General features: G+C 47.0%; 1 protein-coding gene across 6 annotated transcripts in view; it reads left to right on the top strand.

Annotated features, from left to right (window-relative positions):
* The window catches only part of LOC144812382 (dihydrofolate reductase-like), a 453,064-nt gene that overhangs the window by 236,542 nt on the left and 191,695 nt on the right, over positions 1 to 24,827 (top strand). For all 6 annotated transcript variants that reach the window (XM_078673936.1, XM_078673934.1, XM_078673933.1 and 3 more), the window contains one exon: positions 7,566 to 7,709. In XM_078673936.1, the coding sequence (XP_078530062.1) occupies positions 7,603 to 7,709 (107 nt within the window). In that variant the 5' untranslated portion in view covers positions 7,566 to 7,602. The remainder of the gene's footprint in view (positions 1 to 7,565; positions 7,710 to 24,827) is intronic.

Raw genomic sequence — 24,827 nt, 5'->3', positions numbered from 1 at the left:
TCGTGCAGTTCCTACATAATCTTAAAAATTCCCCAAAGGGGATTTTGTTCTTTTGAGAATGGGTATGATTGCTGGCATATTGTAAGAAAGTATTCTTATCAATGGGCTTAATATAGAGCTCAACTTGTAGTTCATTGTCCACATTTTTAATAAGTATATCAAGAAATTCCACACTAGTGTCACTATAGTGAACCGTGAATTTCAAATTGGGGTCCCCAAATTGATCCCCTCCAGAAATTTCATCAGGTCCGTGCTGGCACCGCTCAATATAAAGATAATGTCGTCTATGAAGCGGTGCCAGAAGGAAATATTCTCATAGTATGGAGCAATCTCGTTAAAAATGTGTTGTTCCTCAAAATTGCCTACATGCAGGCAGGCAAGAATGGGGGCACAAGTGGCCCCCATGCTGGTCCCCTTGGTCTGTAGGTACAACTCATCCTTAAACAGGAATAGGTTGTTCTTTAATACCATTTTTACGCAGGACATGATAAATTCCTTGTTGCCCCATTCAAATCTTCCCCCACTAAGATGTTGGAGATAACCTCTATGGTATCATCCTGGGGAATATTCGTGTACAGGGCTTCAATATCTAGGGTGACCAAAACCTGAGTCACCCCATTGAAGCCCTGTCCCTCGAAGATGGAAATTGCGTGGGCAGTGTCCTTCAAGTAAGATTTTTGTCTCTGTACTATGGGTTTGAGAAAAAAGTCAACAGACCTGCTCAATGGCTCCAATGTAGACCCTATGCTGCTTACTATGGGCCACATAGGGGGATTGGACACATTTTTGTGGATTTATGGCAATCCATAAATTGCCGGAATTATTGGTTGTGAGTTAAATAAGAATTTGTATTCGTTCCCCCAAATCCAGCCTTCCTCTTTACCTGTGTTAAAGAGTATAGCTACTTCTTTCTTCAATTCCTCTATTCTGGTATATTTGGTACGCTGATAGTGTTCCTTTACATTCAAGAGTTCCCTCATCTTGTTCTCATATGTTGGTGTATCGAATAACACCACCCCTCCGCCCTTGTCTGCGGGTTTTATAGTTAAATTATCACTCATCTGTAAAGTTTTTTATGCCTTTCTTTGATCTATGGGCATATTATTGTTATAATTCTGATGGACTGTCTTCACCATATTTTTTATTTCAATTTCCACTACTTTCTCAAATGTTTCTACATTTTTATCCACTTGAGCTAGATGGGGAGTGAATGTTGACTTGGGTTTAAAACCTGTCACATTCGGCATAGGTGTATATGTTTTATTCTCAAAAAACCTATTTAATCTTATCTTTCTGAAGAAATTTCTCAAGCCACTCTCTAACTCGAACATATTATGTGAGTCAGTGGGGGCAAAACTGAAACCTCTCTGTAACAACTCTTTCTCTTCATAATTTAAAATTTTCTGCGAGAGGTTTATAATGGGGAGTTCTTCTACCTCCAATACTGTTTGTTTCTTGTGGCAAGATATTCTTGACCTACATCCTGAGGTTGATGGTTCCTCTGGGGTTACAGGCGGTTGTAACCCCTGTACCCCCTCTGTCCTCGATTTTGGCACCTCCCTAAAAAAGGCTCCCGCTCGAATGTAGGCATTCCCCAACTTCCTGATGTTCCTACCTGTTCCTCTTCGCTGCTGGAGCCCGAGGTCTCCGAAAAAGTTATTTGTTTATTGCCCCCTCTTGAGTATAAGGGTCTTTGAAATTGCGGTTTCTCCCACCTCTGTTCTCTTTTGTTTTCAAAATAATCTTTATTAACATAAGGATAGACTCCTTCTATGCTGTATCTTAATATAATCTGATTATTGATTGTATGCATTTGTTTTGTGTAGGTGAAAGGAATAAAATTGTGGAATACAAGAATAGAGACAGAAAATTTGTGTCTTGATAAAGATGGTGTTATAATTTGGAAACCATCGAAACGTGTCAACGCTATTAAGAACACAATTCAAGGACTGACACAATTTAGTTGAATATTGATTGGATCAACGTATAAACTGTGGTGTCCCAGAGTCCATTTGGATGTGTATTGGTATTTGACAAGGGTGGTGTCTTACATGTGTATGTCTCTATTATTCTGGTCATAATTTAAAACTGTCGTATTATTGTTTTAATGCTTCATAAGGACGGGAGAACTGATTTTTATTGTGTTGTAAGAATATATTTTGATGTGATTTTAGCCCTTTTTGTATAATGGAATGAGAATATAAATAAAAACTATTTTTAATAAAATGCAATGATTCATTAATTAATTGTGGGTTTCTAAAGAGCTAGAATCGACTCCCGAAGGAGTATCTCTGCGCTGTAGACCGCTGGGGAACCCGTCCTGGCTTTCCCTGTGAGATGGTCCCTACTGGGAATCTCCAAGGTGAAACCAGGCATCCCCGGCGTATGTGGGGGGCCGTTGTGGAGATGAGGCAAGCTAATGCCCAGAGTTGCCGAGTGTGATCCCTGGAAAGAGAAGGCACTGAGGCGAGAATTATCGAGTCCGCTGAACCTGGTCCTCGACCCTGCCGCGTCGGGAATAGAACCCTGGTCCCGGGCCATCCTCTGCTTCCGGGTCTGCCGCCTCTAACCAGTGAGCCACACCACTCCATTGTACATTGAATAATAGATTCAATATTTTATATTTTATTGGATAGTTGACTATTGTGTTTGAACAATTTGGGTCAAGGGAATTGTTTCTTGCCTTTAGATTCCACAGTCTCAACATAAGTTTCTATGCACATGACACTTAAGTCATCCTCTCACTCATTGACGACCCCACCTCCAACCAGAACCAACTTCCACAGACACATGACAAGCGTTGCCAACTGGATGAAGAACTACCTGAAGCTGAAAAAATACAAGAAGGAAGTACTGATCTTCGGCAACAGCATCAACACATGGAACAACTCCTGGTGGCCATCAGAACTCGGATCTGCAGCCACTCCCTATGACCACACCAGAAACCTTGGAATCATCATTGACAACAAGCTTACCATGAATTCACAGATCAATGCTGTCTCCTCTGCCTGCTTCCTCACTTTGTGCACCCTACTTAAGATCTTCTTGTGGCTACCGCGACAAACGAGACGCAACGTGACACAGGCCCTCATCAGCAGCTGACTGGACTACAGTAACACCATCTATGCAGAAATCGCCTCACACCTCCCAGAGGGACTTCAGACCATACAGAACCCCCGCAGCCAGACTCACCCTTGACCTTCCCTGATGAACCTACATCACATCCCACCTCAGGCAACTCCACTGGCTCCCCGTACAGAAGAGATGTCAATTCAAGTAGCTGGCCCACACACACAAAGCTCTAAACAACCAAGGACCCACTTACATAAATCACCGCTTGAACTTCTGCCATCCATCCAGAAGACTACGCTCCACCTCCTCTCACTTGCCCATACTCCCCGCATCTACTGAAGCAGAAGTGGAGAACGCTCCTTCTCCCACATCACAGCAAAGACCTGGAACACACTCCCCATGAAACTTCTGACCATCACCTTACAGAATTTCTGACCCTCAAGAGCTGGTCGTTCGAAAAAGCCTTCTGGGCCTGCAAGTGCCTGGATATCCTATCAGACAATTAGCTGCACTTTATAAATACTGACTGAATGATTGACAGTTATCTGGATATGCTAGACCGAGTCAGAAATAAGGCCAACCATAATGGAGTGTGGGTCATATACAGGTACTAAGTTTGTCCCAAGGGAAAGTTTACCTTCTGACATAGAAACGTTCGTGAAGGAAAAGAGGTCGTCAACAAGTGATCGGTTGGGCAAGCTAAAAGCTGGATCTAAAGAGGAGCATGATGATGGCAGGTTGCTAAAGAGCGGGATCCCAGTGAGGTTGTCAACTAAGGTGGGAAAGCTCTGAGCAGGCAAAGTCAGAAGCTTACGCCCAGGAATGCCTTGCTGTTGTTCTGATGCTGCTTGGCATTGGTCCTGATGAAGCCTTCTATGTTTGGACTTACAAACTTTTTCGAAAGTCATATCTCCCTCAGCAGAGAAAACCAGCAAGTTGAGGCTGACTGGTGATTTGATGTCAGTGGCTACAACTTCAATGGTGACCTCGGTCTCCATCAGTTTCTTAGGCAGAAAGTTGGCAAAAGTTTCACTTCTTGCAGTTTGGGGACAGGATGAGTACACTCTAACATCACTTAGGATGTGGAAGTGGCCACTTTGGGTTTGGACTCACTCCAACTGAGTCCACTGCATGTCCAGCTGAAACTGGTCAGCTGGGCAGCTGCAATGAGAGAGGCCTCTGGAAGTTGGTTGTGTCCTTGTAGCGCAAACAGGAGATCAGTTAGTTGGCCCTTGAAGCACAGCTGGGGTATTGGGTTCAGGGCAAGCACGTCCGGTCTTCCTTTGGTTTTCAGACAGCAGGGCAGTCCTTCATCTGATCCTTACAGGACATGGGGTATTCTGAGGCGTGTATTGAGTATGCCAAATTCATGCCCAGTGCCAGGCTGTGGCTGGGGGAAACTTCTGGCCACTCCCTAACCATTGGGGTAAAAGATACCAGGGTGACCCTACCCACTTTTGCAGCACATTCCATGTGTATTATTGTGAGCTATCCCACAGTATGCCTCTTTTGCTAAATTCAACATGGTAGGACTTTTCTTGCCACCCTCTATCCCCAGCCAGAGCTCCCTGTCCCCATCCAGAGGTGTGGCTATCGTAATAGGTACATTCTCCATTGTAGTCACTCTAAACCAATTCTGTGACAGCTCCCCTTCTCACTGGGTTTGGGGCCTAGTTGTCCAGGAAGACAAAAGCGAGGCATGCCTAAGTGTGAACTACATCTGCCATTGACAGGGTAGGTGAAGCTCAGGAAGGGACTGGACACAGTCCCCAGGCCACCCACCCTGATCAAAGAAGAAAGCACTTCCCCACACCCAAGCCCTTTGTCCACTGGCTGAGAACAATCAACACCTCACCACAGATGAGACTTCAGCAATCATGTGTTTCTGGACACTGGCAATAAGGCCCTTTTTGCTTAAGGTAGAAAAAATGACAACTTTCTAAAAGTGTAATTTTCAAAGCAGTATTATAAAATCCGACTTGACCATTGAGTTGGATGTTTAATATCTATTAAAATGAGTCCGTGGGTCATTTCTCTAGCGGCTTCCAAATTGAAACTAAGTGCTATAAGTTGTTATAATGTAATCAAGTGTTTTCTTATGGTCGAGTCAGCCTTTTCCTCAGGGAAAAAATAATTTAGAGGTTTTCACTGCCAGCACATTTGTGAAAGGGGAGTGGCCTGGCTACAAATATGAGTTGTTGGGCCTTAAAAACTGTGTTTAAAAGAAGTATTGTAATGACCAAGAGAGGTGGGGAGCAACAAAGGAGTGAGTGGAGGCAGCAGATTGGGATAGTAAGGGAGGTAGGCTGGAGAGCAGTGGACATGAGGGCAGTAGCTACAATTTTAAATAGGCTGGGTGAGGAGAGAAGTGAGTAACACAGAGTATGTGAGGTGGGTAGCAGGTATTGAACAAGATAAGCAGCACATGAGAGCTGGAGCGGCCCATGCAGGTAAGCGCAGTGGGACAGGGTGGGGGGCTCGACTTATAGCGAAACATTTAATTTTCCCTCGTCGTTGACTGTTGAGTCCCCCCACCCTGCCCCATCACTCATACATGCACGAGCTGCTCCTGCATGAGGGAAGTGCCAGTGTGGGAGGAGGGCAGAACATGGAGTGCGGATGGGGAAGCAGCACAGGAAGGAGAAAGCTGGGAAATACTTGCACTCTCATGGAATGCTTAATTATAACAGTAGTTGAATACATATGAGCAGTGGAAGGATACCAGTCAACCAATCAAAAGGATAGTATAGAGACTATTCAAGTGGAGGACAAACACAGGGGCAGCTCCTCCATGTGGGCAGAGGACAGACGCCTCACTGCTTTCTCACACAGTGTGTATAAATACCATTTTATGTTACTGCTTCTCTCACTGCAAGAAAGCAGAAGGGTTTGGTTGAGGGTGGGTGGGCGGTCCTGCAGCAGGGCACAGAAGGAGTGGCTAGCCCAATGGCGGACTCTGACTGTTTGGTCGGCCCCCTGGGGCCGACCAAACCTGTCATGCGCACACTGCCACTTTCTCCATGTAGGCTGCGTGTAGGCTACATGGAGAAAATGGCCTCCCCATAGGTGGGCGCTGTCCCCACCAGTCACAACGCTGCCATTGCAGCAATGTGAATGGCTTTGGGGAGGGGAGGGGAGGGGAGGCTACCTGCTTCCTGCGAAGCGCAGAGAATTAGAAACGAGGCGGGACCAGATCGGGCCGGCTAAGGTACGTTTTTAAAATTAAACCTCTGTCCCCACCCCCTCCATCCGTGCGACCGCCCCGGCCCCCACCTGCGTGTCATGCCGGCCGCGACTGGACAAGCACAAGAAGAGGACAGCTACAAGCTGTCTAGTTAGGTAAGACCTACAAAGGAAGGCGTGGGAGGAGGCATGGGTAAAGGTGAATCTATAGTAAGAGTATATATTTTATTTTTTATATCATGTGACATTTAGTAAGATGACAAAACAATTGTGTGTGGGGATGCTGTTTAAAAGAATTTGCTACAGATGGACAAAACATCATACGTACTAAAATGAGAAAGTAATAAGATAACAATTAAGGCTAATCATCTATACGTTTAGCAGCAAATAGAACGGCAGCATGATGTATTCCTAAATTTACATCGGGAAAAACCAAATGATTGCTCGTGGTGTAAAATGCTATGAATAAAATATTAAGAAGATCAATAATATCACATTTTTAGAAGATGGAGACACATCATTGATCAGCATTATTCAATCTATATCTACCTATGCTAGCGAAATTATCCTCGATTTTGGTGGAAATTTGAATTTCAAAAGTAGTCTCATAGTCACACTTGCCAATATTTAAGTTATATTTTACAACCCTAAGCAATGGTTTATTCAATACAGACATCTTGATGTTAGAGATGTTAAGCAGTTCATGAATCCATGTATGTCTGCCCGATAGATTTACGACAAAGTGGCATCATATATGTCCCCCCCCCCCCACCCCACCCCCCCATTAGCGAATCCGATAGCGAAGAAAGTGGCAACATTTGCAAAAAGATAGACGGCGTAGCAGGCAATTTATGTTTTAATACAAAGGAAATCAGCTGTAAAAACCGGCCCAACAAGCTAATAAGTCAGGCCCAGAAACACCCAAAAACCTGGTCCACACACTAACCTGTCAGACCAGCCCGTCAGGCTCTGGCTGATTGTTCAATAGCCAGTCCGACCAAATTGCAGGAAATTGTGACTTAAAATAGGGAAAATACTCCGATGTCTTTTTGTATATAGTGATTTGTGTGCGCAGCTTCCAATTGTATGCTACCCATGAAGTCATTTGCAAAGAAATTGACATTTTCCCGTGCTTCAAAATAAATCGGGGAAAAAAAATGCCTGCCTAGTGTTAACTTTATTGGTTTTATTCAGAGCAGTTTGCAGATGCGCATGCGCATGCGCAGATTTCAGTTTAGGTAAAGCTCTGTGGACTCAGCGGTGCCTGTTTTTGGTCATACACGGATACATTTCACTTTTGTGATTTACAGGTTTTTATTATCCATTGGTGTCTGTCATTTGCTTATCATGATTGAGAGCGGCGAAGCAAATGACCCCAAGCCTGTGAAACTGATCGTTGCAGCCTGTCGAAATATGGGAATCGGGTGGAAAAGGAATCTTCCATGGAATCTCCCGTAAGTACAATACTTTACATTAAACCGTGTTATATATAAATTATGTGTTTATAATTTTCGATCTATAGAAATAAAAAAAAATGCATTTGTATATGAGGTAGGTTAAATGACCAACAATGTGAGTTACATGATCGTTTCTAATATATACCTTATAAAGAACTGTTGACAGTGAGCTGAGTGTAAACTAAAATTCATTCTCGCGCTATATATATGTATTAAGTATTACATCTTTTGGACCACAGGTGGGCACGTGTTCTCCATCTATCCTTCTATAAAACGATATATTGACGATAACAATGTAACAACGTAGAACACAGTGGCCCATAATTCTACAGTGCGTTTGGAAGGGGACCTGCATAATGTTCACGTTGTACCAGTTTGTGCATGTCTTTTATTAAATAATAGCCAGTTTCCGTATATTTAATTTTTAATTTTGTTGTTTTCATAGCAGATGTTTAGGAAAAGACCTATGCTTTTTATTCCTATTTTAAAAAGTCAATATCAATATTTTTTTTGTTGTTTTCAATATTGAGAGTCAGTGATTCATCAGAACAGACTTGTAATACTATGAGACATACTTAATTATCGTTTTTTGTTGTCCGACAAAAGAGATGACTGAACATGAAACAAGTCACAACAAATGACACATTGTATTTATCGTCCCAAAGAGATTCCATGAGAGAGAAAAACTCCCAACTAAAAATAAAGCATGTTGCTACACCTGGAGATATTTACCAAATATAAATGTGAATATTTTCTGTACAGTGTACAAATCACAGCACAATATATTCCATACTCCACGCATAATTCGGCCCCTTAAGAGTGTCTTTCTGGAGACAGTCCAAACAACTGGAGTTGGATTAAAATTGCACGAAATCTTATTACATGCATTGGGTCTTTTTTCGAAGCATTATGTTTTTAGAAGTTTTCTGAGTTTTTTTACAATTCGTTGATGTTTTTGTGGGAAACGAAGTTAGAGAATTTGGGCAATGTGTTGCTATCCTAACACTTTAGAGCCATGCAGTTGTATTACTTTAAAAGACTGAACACTGCTTTAAAGTCTCACTGCAGATGTAAAGATACTGCAACCGTTTTGAAATTAATGATATCATTTGTAAAGCGCACTACTCACCTGTGAGGGTCTCAAGGTGCTGGGGTGGGGAATGCTGCTACTGCTCGAAAAGCCAGGTCTTGAGGAGTTTTCTGAAGGTCAGCAGGTCTTGGGTCTGCCGTAGGTGGATGGGGAGGGTATTCCGGGTTTTGGCGGGCAGGTGGGAGAACGATCTGAAGCCGGAGGTCGCTCTTTGGAAGTGGGGGACTGTGGCGAGGTCAGTGGAGCGGAGCTGACAGGTGGGGGTGTAGAAGCTGAGTCGTCTGTTGAGGTACGTTGGTCCGGTGTTGTTGAGTGCCTTGTGTGCGTGGGTGAGGAGCTTGAACGTTATCCTCTTGTTGACCGGGAGCCAGTGCAGGTGTCTCAGCTGGGGTGTGATGTGGCTGCGGCGAGGGATGTCGAGAATCAGGCATGCAGAGGCGTTCTGGATGCGTTGGAGCCGTCTCAGGAGTTTGGCCGAGGCTCCGGCGTAGAGGGCGTTTCCGTAGTCCAACCTGCTGCTGACGAGGGCCTGGGTGACCGTTTTTCTCGTTTCAGTGGGGATCCACTTGTAGATCCTGCGGAGCATGTGGAGGGTGGTGAAGCAGGAGGAGGAGACGGTGTTGACCTGTTTAGTCATGGATAGGGTGGAGTTGAGGATGACCCCTAGGTTGCGTGCTTGGTCGGTGGGTGTTGAGGCGGTTCCCAGTGCGGTCGGCCACCAGGAGTCGTCCCAGGCCGAAGGGGTGCATCCGAGGATGAGGTTCTTTGTCTTGTCTGAGTTCAGCTTCAGTCGGCTGTTCCTCATCCATTCAGCGATGGCCTTCATTCCTTCATGAAGGATGGTTTTGGTGGTGTGGGGGTCCTTGGTGAGGGAGACGATCAGCTGGTTGTCATCGGCGTAGGAGATGATGTTGAGGTCGTGCCGACGGGCGACATGGGCGAGCGGTGCCATGTACATGTTAAACAGAGTTGGGCTGAGGGATGAACCCTGGGATACGCCGCAGATGATCTCTGTGGCTTCGGAGCGGCAGGGGGGAAGGCAGACACTCTGTGTTCTGCTGGAGAGGAAGGACATGGTCCAGTCCAGGGCTTTCTCTTGGATCCCGGCGTTGTGGAGGCGTGTTCGTAGTGTGTGGTGGCAGACCATGTCGAAGGTGGCTGACAGGTCCAGGAGGATGAGGGCCGCCGTTTCTCCCTTGTCCAGCAGGGACTTGATGTCATCGGTGGCGGCGATGAGGGCGGTCTCGAGCTTTGGTTGCTGCAGAACCCGGACTGCGAAGGGTCCAGGATTTTGTTCTCCTCGAGGTAGCGGGTCAGTTGTTCATTGACGGTTTTCTTGATGACTTTTGCCGGGAACGGTAGCAGGGAGATGGGCCAGAAGTTCTTGAGGTCCTTGGGAGCCGCCTTGGGTTTTTTGAGTAAGGCGTTGATCTCGGCGTGCTTCCAGCTCTCCGGGAAGGTTGCTGTCTCAAAGGAGGCATTAATGACTTTCCGGAGATGGGGTGCGATGGCTGTGCTGGCTTTGTTTGACGATGTGGTGTGGTTACACAAGAAAGTGGTACTGTTGGGTAAAACAACATTTCTTTTGGTACTGCTATGAAATGTAATCTAGGACGGATGCTCTCATATACACATTATTTTCCAAAATAGATGCCTTGGCTAAAAATTGCTAGCTGGCCACTGAAACCCTTGTACATATCTGTATAAATGATATTGTCTACACTGTATATATCTTTCACCTTTTGAGCACTAAAACACAATTGTCACTAAACTGTACTTTGCCACTTATGCTGACAGTCTACTCATGTATTGTATGATATCATTGAATGACGCAATTCTGATAAAACGATACAGTACAGCCAATCAGTCGATCTTATGACTTATTTGTTAAGCATCTATTTTGGAAAATAATGTGTATATGAGAGCATCCATCCTAGATTGCATTTCATAGAAATACCAAAAGAAATTTTGTTTCACCCAACAGAACCACTTTCTTGTTTAACCATAAATTACTCAGGTTCTGCGGGACATAGGGTTACCCCTTTTTCTTTAATCGAAGATGTGGTGTGGGCATGGGTCTGACGGAGATCCGGAGTGGATGGTGTTCATGATCTTGATGGTGTCGTCGTCGTTGATGTTGCTCCAGGAGAGCAGGCGGTTGGTGCGGGTGGTGGTCGTGGTGGCGGAGGTCTCAGTGGTTGTCGGGCGGTCCTGGCATTGAAGCTGTGGTGGATGTTTGCGATCTTGCGGTGGAAGAAGGTGCCCGGCGAGTCGCACAGGTCTTGTGAGGGTGGGACATCGTTGGTGTTGGAGAGTTCCTTCACGATGTTGAAGAGCTCTTTGCTGTTGTGCGTGTTGATGTCTAGGCGGTCTTTGAAGGAGGCCCTTTTGGCGGATCTCATGAGGTTATGGTGTCTGCGTGTGGCCTTCTTGTGGGCTGCTTGGCTATCCGGTGTTCGTTCACAGAGCCAGATCTTCTCCAGCTTTTGGCCGGTTTGCTTGGAGGCCCGGAGTTCTTCAGTGAACCAGCTGGCTTTCTTGTTGGTGTGACTGTTGGAGGGTTTCTTGATCGGGGCGAGGGTATTGGCGCAGTTGTTGATCTACTGTCTGAGGTTGAGGGTGGCAGTGTCGGGGTCGGTGGTTGGGCTCTGGGCGAGGGTGGTGGTTAGCTGGTCTTCGGTGACTTTGCTCCAGCAGCGGCGAGGCATCTGTTGGGTGTGGTGGTGCGTGGTGGGTTTCTTGAAGGTGAAGTGGATGCAGGGATGATCAGTCCAGTGTAGTGCGTTAATGTGGTTGAAGGAGACGTGGGGGCTTGCGGAGAAGATGGGGTAAAGCGTGTGACCGGCGGAGTGGGTGGGTGTTATGACGAGTTATCTGAGTCCGAGGTTCGCTACGTTGTCGATCAGGGTGGTGGAGTTGGTGTTATTGTTGTTCTTGAGATGGAAGTTCAGGTCCCCGAAGAGGATGTAGTCCGAGGAGGCGAGGGCGTGTGTGCTGACGAAGTCGGCGATGGAGTCGCTGAACTGTGGTCGGGGTCCGGGGGGTCTGTAGATGAGGGTTCCTCTGAGGGTGGTGTTGGGGTCGGTGTGGATCTGGAAGTGCAGGTGTTCGGCGGTGCTGAGGTGGTCATCGGTGTTGGTCGAGACTCTGAGAGTGTTCCTGTGGACGATGGCGATTCTTCCTCCTGCTCTGTTGGTGCGGTCCCTGCGGGTGATCTTGTAGCCTTCCGGGACGGCTATGGCTACGACGGGTGCCGAGGCGGGGTTCAGCAAGGTCTCCGTCAGGAAGGCGACATCTGAGGAGGTTGAGTCGAGTAGGTCCTAGAGTTCACCGGCCTGTTTGTGGGCGGAGCGGGTGTTAAGAAGGATGCATCTAAGGTGGTTGGGTTCTTTACTGGTCGGCAGCATGGTGGGGCGGATGCTTGTGAAGATGCTTCGGGGCGGCCAGGAAGCAGGTGTGTGATCGTCCGGTGTTGAGTGCGTGGAGGGTTCTGGCATCGTAGCGGTGTTGGGCATCGCGGCGTTCGTGGGGTGCAGGGGTCCTGGCGCTGGGCGCGGTCCAGGCGTGGACGGGTGCAGACGGGCTTGCCATAGGCTCGTCTTTGGGGTGCCAGAGATGCGCCCACTGCGCGGCCTCCATATGAGGGGATGTGGGAGGGAGGAGCAGCTGGGAGGGGGGAGCTGGGCGGCAAATGGAATAGGAGGGGACTGGGCCGCAGGGAGGCATCAGCGGGAAAAACAGGCGGGGTCGCCGGAGAACTAGGCACAGAGGGTAAAGATACGTTTAGGCAAGAAAGCAAGTACAGGCACAGAGGAATAAAAACAAGTCTGGGCAAGAAAGCAAGTACAGGCACAGAGGAATAAAAACAAGTCTGGGCAAGAAAGCAAGCACAGGCAGAGAAGAATAAAAGCAAGTCTGGGCAAGAAAGCAAGTACAGGCACAGAGGAATAAAAATAAGTCTTGGCAAGAAAGCAAGTACAGGCACAGAGGAATAAAACAAGTCTGGGCAAGAAAATAAGTACAGGCACAGAGGAATAAGAACACGTCTGGGCAAGAAAGCAAGTACAGGCACAGAGGAATAAAAACAAGTCTGGGCAAGAAAGCACGTACAGGCACAGAGGAATAAAAGCAAGTCTGGGCAAGAAAGCAAGTACAGGCACAGAGGAATAAAAACAAGTCTGGGCAAGAAAGCAAGTACAGGCACAGAGGAATAAAAACAAGTCTGGGCAAGAAAGCAAGCACAGGCAGAGAAGAATAAAAGCAAGTCTGGGCAAGAAAGCAAGTACAGGCACAGAGGAATAAAAATAAGTCTTGGCAAGAAAGCAAGTACAGGCACAGAGGAATAAAACAAGTCTGGGCAAGAAAATAAGTACAGGCACAGAGGAATAAGAACACGTCTGGGCAAGAAAGCAAGTACAGGCACAGAGGAATAAAAACAAGTCTGGGCAAGAAAGCACGTACAGGCACAGAGGAATAAAAGCAAGTCTGGGCAAGAAAGCAAGTACAGGCACAGAGGAATAAAAACAAGACTGGGCAAGAAAACAAGTACAGGCACAGAGGAATAACACAAGTCTGGGCTAGAAAGCAAGTACAGGCACAGAGGAATTGTTAGACCTGGCATCATTGGCATGAGTCTCTCCTCCATTTTTTCTGTTTGCCTCCTCTGTTTACGATGTTTTTGCTGGTAAATGCTTTGGGCACTGTGCCACTGCTGATCAGTGCCACAGTGCAAGTGCTCCCTATGTGAAATTGCTGTATTGATTGAATTCCATGTTTGGCTCATTTGGTTTACTATCAGTCCCTAGTAGCGTGCACCAGGAGTGCCAGGGCTTGTAAATACAAATGCTGCTCGTGGGCTTGCAGCACGTGTTGTGCCACCCACAAGAGCGGCCTAGTAAAAGTATGTCTGAAGGTCTACCATTGCTAGTCCACGTGCAGTCTGACTGTCACGAGGACTGCGCAAGTACACCTACTTGCCAGTCCCTAAACCTTCCCTTAACTTCATGTTAGTCACCCCTATGGTAGGCCCACGGGCAGGGTGCATTGTAAGCATAAGGTAGGACAAGCCTGACAAGGTTGGCATGTCCTAATAGTGAATTACAGCCATATTCGTTTTTCACTAGTGTAAGGTAACCTGCTCTCCATCAGTTAGAATGGGCTGCCAGGATTATTAATGCTATAATCCTAGCGGGCTCGGGGAGCATGGTGCAATGTCGAGTTTGGTATCCCTGAACTCAGGGTTTAATAACGCATCCGTTTGTGTGGATGGTTTTTGGACTCTGTGTTTGAAAATAGCACTTTTAGAAAGTAGCTATTTTCTTGTCTAACTGTCTACCGGTCTCTGCTGGTTCTGGTGTGCGTGTGACAGGAGCTGGGTGGCTCCAGAGGTCTGAATGAGTCAGTGTGGGGTGAGTGGGGCATTTGCATTGAGAGTAGGGGAAGAGTAGCTCCTGATAGCCTGCCCTGCCTGATACAATGCTGGCTCCACCCCCCTGCCAGGCGACTGATGACTCTGTGCCTGCCTGGGACTTTCCTAGCCCACCTCCTGCCGGGCAACTGATGGCCCTGCCCCTGCCAGTGACAATGCTGGCTCCGCTCCTGCTGGGCGGCTGAAGACTCTGCCCTGCACAGTGAATAGGCCAGGTGCTTCGGCCTGGCAACACCCACAACAAACCCAAGATGGGGGGAAATTCCCCTGCATGGACAAAGGGATCAAAGCCAAAAAGGGGTATAAGAGAAGGACCCCTGAACCAAGAATTTAGATCACTTCTGACAAGGAAACCTGAACCAAGGACAAGAAGCCTGCTGATCTAAGGACTGCCTACCCCTTCTGCCAGAGTGCTGTTTGTTGGGGGAATCCTGCATTGTTTCTTTATTTTTGCCAAGGAACCAGGAGAGAGGAACTGTGTGTGTACTCTCAATCTTTGCTAAGAAAATCTCCACGGGCTGGAAGAGTGCCAGTCTCCTGTTGAAGTCACAGGGCTAAAGGACTTCATTTGCTTAAAGTGCTATTTGCTGGAACTTGTGAATCCAGCACCTCTGAAAGAATCCAGCAATCTCGACGCCGACGGACGCCGCCGAATCCAGCTCGACATCGTGAGTAACGGCTCCAGTGTCCCGCTTCCTCGACGCCGGCCGCCGGGCCCGATCGACGCCAGCAACAACGCCAGTGAGTAGTGAGTTCGGCTCCAGCTCCAAGTGACCTCGTGTCTGCACCGCTGCTGATCGCATCGACTTCGAGCCCCCTCGACGCCGTGAGCGCTGCTCACTCTTGCAACATCGACATCGACGACGCCGTATCCTGCTTCATCTCGTGAGCGCTGCTCCCGCCTGACTTCGGTCGACGCCGCTGCAGATCGCCCCGACTCCGAGGCCCGATCGACGCCGAAGACGCGACGCCGGACATCTCGACGCTGCCGATCATCGAGTGCTTCACTTTTCCAAGGTACTGTGTTGTTGGGGTCTGTGCGACTCCGGGCTCGACGTAGCGCTCCTCGCGGTCGACGCCGAACCTTTGGATTAACTTTGCCTCGACGTCGTGTGACTCCCGTGTGGGTTACATTGTTGCCAAGAACTGTGTTTTAAAGAAGAAGAGTTGCTTTTGATACTAAAGACTTTGTGCTAAGAAGAAACTACGCTTGAACTATTATTTTTCCTTCCAAGAGTATTTATTAAGATTGTGGTATATTTTTGTCGTTATTTGGTCTTGTGCTAAGCCTTCTATAAAAATCCTTATTTTTATAATACTACTGTGTTGTGTCCATTTGTAGTGTATTCACTTTATTACTGTATGTGGTCATCAATGCTTAACGCACTGCCTCTGAGATAAGCCTGTCTGCTTTGCCAAGCTACCAAGGGGGTGAGCAGGGGTTATCTAAGTGTGTGATCCCCTTGCCCTGACTAGAAAAGGTGTGTCCCTATTTGTCAGAAGTGTATACCTCTGCCAACTAGAGACAGCCGCTTCTAACAGGAATAAAAACAAGTCTGGGCAAGAAAGCAAGTTAGGCACAGGGGAAAAATACAATATTAGGCAAAAACTATGCAGACAGAGCCGTGCAGCAGCGTGGGGAGCGACTGCTTGCGAACTCTAAGTGGTAGAGTGCGCATGTGCTGGGCACTGGTGAAAATCATAGTGGGACAAGGGTCTGGGAAGCATCCAGGGCCTAGTGTTTGCTAATGAGCTATAAACACCCAAAAGGGTCTTATTAGAGAATAAACCCACCCAATAACGTACTGCTCTAATGTTGATACTAACACACACTATGTACGTCTCAGTGGTGCGAGTGTAAATGAAGAAAAAAGGAACGACCGGAAGGAGGTGTGATTATATAGGGCAAAAGAGGCCTATACTTTTAGGACGAGAACCCTCACTCTCCAGCAGGTGACATGTTTCATCATAGCGTTGCCTCCTGACAATAGGACCGCAAGATACCCAGTGTGGGCTACAACTCCCCAGGAAGCAAAGGGGAGGAGCAGAGGTTGTTTGTTGTTAAGATGAGCAATGTAGATGTATAAGATTGAGGGAAAGAGTGCCGAAATAATGAAAAGTGTTGTTAAAACTATTTTGTGGTGGGCGAAAATTGTCCTTTACTCTGGTGCCCCTCTTGGATAGAGTTAAAAAATGAGCAGACCGAGGGTAATGTAACTATCCTATCTTAAGTGGTCAACATGTTTCTGCCAGGTAAGACTTGATAAAGTTCAATGGCATTTGTCAGGATCAGAAATATATGTCACTCTGCTACAGTGTTTTCATAAAAGTATTTTTTAAATACCAACCATACATTCGACTTGGTAATTATTTGTGTAGCCCTGAGAGGGTACTCGTCCTAACAGCGTGGTGCTCTCTTGCCATGTCTAATCACAACTCCTTCTGGTCTTTCCCTCTTTGTTTCATTTACACTCGCACCTCCGAGACGTACACAGTGTGTGTTAGTTCGCTGATGAGCCCTAGACATTATTTAAGTGGACCTTAAGCTGCTCCCCTGCTGTAACTCGTGGGTGGGTCACCCACCATTAGAAAAACTGTTCGGCCCTTGCTTGGCTATGCCAGCTAGGCTCACTTGCAATAACCAAATGTGCTCTTGGTTGTTAGATAGCCCTCAGTTACAGCTCTATCACTGTCACTGTGTGCCTAAGCCATGAGAACAGCTGCTGCCTCTGGGTGGTGTTTAAGTATGATCATAATAGTGTAATTGTTTTCCGCCGAAAGTATAAAAAATATCAGTATATTACACAAAATCCAATTTGGGGTATCTCTTGTAAAAATGTAATGAAATGGCATTCCTTGGGTTGCAAAGGGGTTGGTCCACCAAAAAATGACTCTCACAACACATTTTCTGCTTGAATCTGTCTCCCGCAAGGTATTTTTAGCTCACAGTAACCTTATGCAGATAAAACTTGTAGACATTTTACCATGGCATAATTTTTAACCTGCAAATGATGTGTAATCTTAATAAAAAAGTGTGTGGGCTAAGTTGCAACCCAACCTCTTGGTGTTAGTTAATCTGGATAATTAAAGCAATAACAAGTAGAGAGCCCCAGTCCTCTCTATCTATCTACACAGAGCAAGGATCAGGACATAAGAACAGTAACTGATCACCATGGAAACAAGCATTAGTAAATGCATTAGGTTTTGCCTATGTGATTAACAATAAGCTTTTTTGTTGTAAGCTGTGCCTTGCTGAGTAGTTGTACAATATAAGTTACAGAAAGTGTGTTAAAATGTCATGACTAGTTTATGTACAAAAAGGCAATGAATTGTGTTGTTACTAGTGGTATTATAAACATGGGGAGATTGGGAAATGGTGGAGGACAAAAATAAAAAATACATCTACCCAATAATTAGGTTTGAAATTGGTGCAGCTATGGGGAGAATAGGTAAAGGTAGGATGAAAAACCATACAAGTACACCGTAAGCGCTGTTTGACAAATCCAGAAAAACAAGATTACAAAAACTAGATGAAAAGGTGTTGTAGGGTTACTGTCTGTTAGACCTGGCATCCTTGGCGTGGTTTCCCCTGTCTTTCCACTTCTACCTCCTGTATTGTTGATGTTATGCTGGACTTAGTTTTTGCTGGTTTATGTACACTGGGCACTTTACCACTGCTGATCAGTGCTAAAGTGCAAATGCTCCCTATGTAAATTGTAATTCTGATTGGTTCTCCATGATTGGCATATTTGATTTACTGGTAAGTCCCTACTAAAGAGCACTTTGTGTGGGCTCAGGTCCTGTAAATTAAATGCTACTAGATGGTCTGCAGCACCACTTGTCTCGTCCACATGAATAGCTCTGTTAACTTGTCTCAGTCCTGGTATTACAGTGTTTGTGAGTGCAGTTTTAACTGCCATGTCGACCTGGCATTCCCTTTTACTACATGTAAGGCAGCCCTAACGTAGGCCCTAGGTACCCCCATAGGCAGTGTATGTGAAAGGTAGGACATGTACTAGTGTTTTTTACATGTTCTGATAGTGAAATACTGCCAGTTTCGTTTTTACTATTGCAAGGATTAGCTCTCCCATAGGCTATCATTGGAGCCATCTTGTAACATTTTACAAGTGTAATTTTCAATTAGGAACAGCTAGAGATTTGGGGCCAGATGTAGGTAACCTAATACCGGTCGGTAACGGCCGAAATTCGGTAATTTCGGCCGTTACCGACCGGTATTAGGCTTCTGAGATGTAGGTGGCTGTTAGAACTGGGATTTCTGGTTGGCTAAGGCTTACGCCAAAGCCAGGCAGAAACCAACATTCTAGTCAGGGCAAGCTGGTCACACGCCAAGATAACCCCTGCTCACCCCTTGGTAGCTTGGCACGAGCAGACAGGCTTATCCCGGAGGCAATGTGTAAACCTTTTTCCGCACGCACACAACAGCAACAACATCCTAGGCACACCACAAAAGGAACTCGACACAAGGGTATATAACAATAACTTTTGTATTGTCAAAACACATCAGATAGTAATCACACAATATACATTGTGCCAACTGGCACGGGCAATATTCACAATGGATTATTTACACCAGGACAGGGCCACATGGGCCACTGTCAGAATCAACACTTAGCAGAAATAGCACTTCTAGAACAGAGAATAAGTGTAGTACAAAATAACAATTATAGATCACAACCAGTAAATACTGGTAAGAGGTAGGCACACCCTACGCAATACTAATAACCATAGGCCTAGATCACGCAGGGACACAAACTCACTAGTATAACATACTAGGCAAAGTAAACTTCTAAGCATGAGCACATTTAGAAGTATAACACAAGCATAAAGGCAAAGCACATTACGCAACAATCACATTTAGGCCTAACCAGTAGAACTACAGTAGGCAATCTCTCACTAGTCTAAACACATTAGACTCTGCCTTTTGAGAATAAATCACATTTAGGGGCGTAACTCACAGAGTGAAAACATATCACTAGCATAAACCTACATAGGTAAAATAACCTCATAATCATAAACCCAAGTTTAGAGGTATAAGACACAGGGTGCGTAAAACATACTAAATGCATTACATTTCCTAGCACCACATCACTCTAGCACATACATCATATCAGGCAATTATCATCACAAACCTAACAGGTAATCACATTGCCCAACAATCACCTTAGGGCCTTGCGCCCTATCCACATACCAGCCCCCTGGCCAACTGGCCATCCAAGAAGGGGCTCAAATGCCCTGTGTCCAGAATGTCAGGGCGCGCTGCCAATGCAGCGCCAGTCAGGGGTGCGCCACCGGCGCAAACCTAAACGTTGCAGCTGCCCACTACTTGCTGGGCAGCTGAGAACAATCACAAGGGCCTAAACGCTGCAGCTGGCACTAAGTGCTGCGCAGCTGTGAGAGGCCAAGGTAGGGGCGAAGGGAGTGTGACTCGCTCCTAAGTCCACAGAACAAGTCCCTAGAAAGCAAAACCAAAACGGTGCACCTGCCCACTACATGCTGGGCAGCTGAGGACAAAACTGCGACAGGGGCTTTCACTAGCCCTTAGGAGCAAAGGCTGCGCCAAACTGAGCCACTTGGCTCTGGAAATACCTGTAGCACACAGGGGAGCCCTCTAGGCTCTGAGCCAACACTTGCCCATCGGTGGAGCCCTCCAGGCTCTAAAACAATGTGCCCCCAGGACAAAAGACTGCGCAAAACAAAAGGGTTGGAGCCCTCGGGCTCGGGAACAAATACTGTCCACTGGAGCACTCTGGCTCCTCTGGCCCTTTTAAACATGGAAGCCCCACAGGGCTTGGAGGAACAACCCGAGGCCAGGCCCTTCACGGGGACCTTTAAACAAATGGGCACGGGCCCTCCTTGGGGCTCTCTGTACCCCCACGGGAGCCCTACTAGCCATGTGGCACATTAGAGCGGCCCACTGCCATCCGGGGCCGCTCGAGCGCGGTGCCTTGTACGAGCACCACCAACACTATCTGCTCCCTCAGGGAACAAGAAGACGCCCCTGTCCCCTGTCCAGCCCTGACTTACCGGGCTCCGGTGCAGGGGACTCCTCATTCCCGGGCGCCGCTGCCCGTCAGGAAGCACCATGCTTGCAGGGCTCTCTCTCTCCGGAGGAGCGCCCCGCCCTCCTCCTCACCCGGGCCCCCTCTCGGGACCCAGGACTCGGCTACCATGCTCCGGGAGGCGGGGTGGGCTCCCGACCTCCCATGTCGTCCATCTTGGGGCTCCCTTTAGCTCATGGGTGCCTCGCACCGACCACACGCCATCTCCGGCCCGGCCGCGGCGTCATTTCCGCTTCCATCCCGCGGCCCCGCCCACAACCAGGCGGGCCGCGGACGGCGGCGGCCATCGGGACGGTAAACGAGGGGTAGGCTCCCTCGGGCCTTTAGGAACACAAGCAGGCTGGCTCCTGTGAAATTAAAAACATAACGCTAGCGGCCATGTGGGGTGGGCACCCACGAGGACGGCATCACGGGGGAATCCTCCAAGGTGGGGGTTCCCTCCCAAAGGAAAAGATGCGCAGCGCTCCCAGAGCGCAGTAATGTTGAAGGTCTGGCCTGTTTCAAAATAAAGCACAGCGCTGTGGAGGCCACCAAAAATAAAGCGCTCTCAGCTGTAGCAGGTCCTGGGGGGCTGGAAAGAAAGGCAAAAGGGTCCCAGGACTAAGGCAGTGTCCCCCAATCATCCTGGGCAAGGCAGAGGGGTCCCACAGAGTCCTCCAGCAATCCAGGGGCCGGGCAGGGCCCAGGGAGGCAAGCCTTCCCCTGGGCCCCAGCAGCAGCACGCCCCTGGTTGATTCCAGTCAGAAACAAGAACATTTTACAACAGGTCACAGCCTCTTTTTATACACAAAAATCCCTTTGTCTAGCAGGGTGTAGGCAATGTAAGAACCAGCTACAACTGGTTATGGGGAACTCCCTTTCACTGGCCAGGCTAGGGACATCAGATGCACTACAGGGGGTGGAGCCAGCATTGTGTGGGGAAAGCCCAGCCCTTTTCAGGTCCCAGGTGTACCCCTCCCTCACATCAGCATGCTAATCTCAACACTCACCACTGGGGCAGACCCATCCTGACTCCTGGACCCAGGCTCACCAGCCAGCTCCAGCCAATCACACGTCAGACACAAATTACACTAACATGCCAACTTCTAGAAGTGGCACTTCCACACTAGACACAATCATGCCGCATACATCATTGCGCAGCATTCAATCTCACAAGTTCGCACATACCAAACTCGACCCTGCACTCCCCACACATCAGGAACTACCATGGTCACACATATTCCCCATGCATTCCTATGGGAAGGCAGGTCACTCTCAACACACACACAGAGAGCGCACGCACTTTACACTGGACCACAGTGAAAAAGTGCAGAGAGACCTAAAATCACTAACACCAGGTTACAGAAACAGGCTAGGTAATTTACCGAATCGGTATTTTAAGGTAAATTACCGTATCTGCAATGTAGGGAGCACTCAAATTAGTGAATTGCATAGTTAAGGATTCAGTATTTACCACCAACTAAAAGTTGGTGGTAAATATCGAAAACCTTTGGAAAAGCATTTTTGTGCATTTCCAAAAGTGCCATGTGGCAGACATACATGCCCTTAGGGCATGAATGTAAGGGTATGTATGTGTGTCACATGTGCACACATGCACGATTCAGGGGTACAACAGGGTATCAATGTGACACCCTGCCACCCTTAAATGTGTTCCCCCATTACCGAATCGGTATTTACCGATTCGGTAAATCCCATTCATTCCTTAGGGCCTCCAGGCCCATAGGAATGAATGGGAATTACCGATTCGGTAAATACCGAATCGTACCGATTCGGTAATACTTACCGATTTTCTTCCTACATAGCATTTACCGATTCTAAAATACAGAATTGGCAAAATTTGTTATTTTAGAATTGGTAAATTAGGATTACCTAAATCTGGCCCTACAAGTTTTGGCTCTCTGAGCTCAGAATTTAAAAACAGTAAAGGTAATTGTGTGTTTGGAAATGACATTTTTAGAAAGTGGGCTTTTTGTTGTTTAGCCATCCTGTGCCACTGTCTGCCTGTGGAATCAATGTCTGATTTAGACTGACAGGAGCCTGTTTGCTCATTCACTCTAGACAGTCACCCTAAGGAAGTTGCGGTGTGCTTTGCATATCCTGATGCCCCATCACCAGCCTTCCTTAGCTAGAGTGGATGGAGGAGATGTCACCTGTCCCTTAATAGGGCTGTACCTGGCCCCTGGATTGTGTACTGAGCCAAAACCAGGCAGGACAAGAACGTGTCCACTGCATGACAATCCTTTGAAGAATTCTTACTTCAAAGGCCAAATGGGGTATAAGTATTGGACCTGAAGCCTCAGACTTTTAAAACACTCTGCTAAGGAGAAGAGCTGAAGAGCTGTGAGGAGGAGTACTGCCCCTTTGGTGTGTGTTGATTCGCTGGGTTGGCCTGCAGTTGCTGTTTCTGCTTTGGAGAGGAAAAGGATTGGACTTTGATTTCTATCCTGCTTGTGAAGCGTCTCCAAGGGCTTGTGTTTGCTTGCCTCCTGTTAAGAAGTCTCAGGGTCAGTTAAGACTTCATCTGCAGCATCCCTGAACTCCAGTGCTGGATGTTCTGTCCTGCCAAGTGGTACCAATTCCAGTTCTATGCCCTTAGAGGTTGTTCCTGCAAAGATCTGCTTTAAACCATAAAAATCGATGCATCGTCCTTTCAGTGCCTGTTTTACAGATGGGTACAAAAGGGGGTGGGGATGGACGGAGCATCTGAACCAATCAAACACTCACACCAAGTCCACAGATCTGGGTTTAATCAATCACCATTCTTTAGCCCACTCTGCCACCCCAGTTCAGACATGGCCATATGCAAATCAGTCTGACTCTGTAATGCCAGACACCAGTCCTAGGAAGCTTGTTTCCGGTCCAGGGAAGGCAACTGAGGCTTTGAGTGAGGATCACTGCTGCTGGGCCGAGCCGCAACGTGCTAAAGCATTTCTTGAAGCTAAGGAAGCGTCAAAGTGAAAGGTATCAAGATCGTTCACCAAGAGTAATCTGCCCAAGATCGTCAACGAAGGAGTAGGCAGTGCTGTAACCAGTCTGGCTACAGCGTCGCCTAGCAACGGAGGTACAACGTCATCTGGCTGCCCAGCAGGATGTCTGACGAGCGGAGAGAGAACGAGGGAGCGGAGAGAGAGAGCGAGTAGCGCACCCCCAGGTAAGGCTTGGACTCCAGTTGGGAGTCGCAAGCATGTGTGGCCTGGGGAGGCGTGCAGGAGGTGTACAGAAGTGCTCTGATCTCTCTTCCGCTGTACCGCGTTAGACGCGCTGAGTCCCCGAGCGGCCTGTACTTGCCCAGCAGTATCGGGCCGCCTCTTTAAGCTTACGACCGTTGTCTCGGCTGTTGGGGCCTAGTGGTGACTGAGTTGACTGCACAGATTGGTTTATAGCATTATTCCTTACATTACAAACTGTCTGATTCTTCCATTATTAACTGCATTATTCTTGCATTACGAACTGCCTGATTCGAACCACATTATTCCTTGCATTAGGAATTGCATTATTCTTGCATCACAAACTGCATTATTCTTGCATCACAAACTGCATTATTCTTGCATTACGAACTGCGTAATTCCTGTGTTATGAACTGCATTAGTACTTGCATTAAGGATTTTCTTATTACTACATTACGAACTGCATTAGTACTTGCATTAAGGACTGTCTTATTACTACATTATGACCTGCATAGCATTGCATTAGGACTGCATTAGATTATCGTGAATTGCTCATTAATACTGCAAGAACCTACAAGTGATTGTTGGCCTAATAACCGGCAAAATGAAATATTACGAATACCCATATGTTGGATTTCTATCGTTTGGTCTCATCGTATTCCTTTTGATAAAGATACCGCTATTTTTATAAAAGCAGTGTGGTGTTCATTTGTGGTGTTATCACCGTGTTACTGGGAGTGTGGTTTCAAATACTTTACACATCGCCTTGGAGATAAGCCTGGCTGCTCGTGCCAAGCTACCGGGGGGGTGAGCAGGGTTATCTGAGAGTGTGTCCCTCCTTTCCCTGACTAGAAGCAATGGTCCCTATTTGAACTAAGGTACCGACCTCAGCCAACTAGAGACCCCCAGTTCTAACAACGACCATTATAAATATGTTAAGGAAGAAAAAGGTAAGCATGCATGATGATGATTTGATGAGTAGTACTAGACTAGTAGTACAGGCAGCAGTATATTATTAATTATTATAAATAAGCAATTGCCTTGCCTGTCTGCCTCCAGAGAGACCAAAGATACATACATTTTATGATCTGCTGTTGTACCGGACTTGTTCTGCTGTTGTACCGGGCTTCCTTTTAAAACTAGCAAAGAAAATTAATACAAATATCTGTAGGAGTCGAATAAAAGCAAACATAATAAATGACAACACACACAGTCTAAATTATTGCGGAAAAAACTGAGTCAAATGAATTGATGATGCTATAACTATGTTATGGTCAAATTGGGAGTTGCATCTCGACATTCCTCATGCTCCGTCCTTCTATGGACGCTCTGTCCATCAATCTTGCGTGC

The sequence above is a fragment of the Lissotriton helveticus genome, chromosome 1_1 (assembly GCF_964261635.1).
Source record: "Lissotriton helveticus chromosome 1_1, aLisHel1.1, whole genome shotgun sequence".
NCBI lineage: Eukaryota > Metazoa > Chordata > Amphibia > Caudata > Salamandridae > Lissotriton > Lissotriton helveticus.
This window is presented reverse-complemented; position numbering and strand designations above follow the sequence as displayed.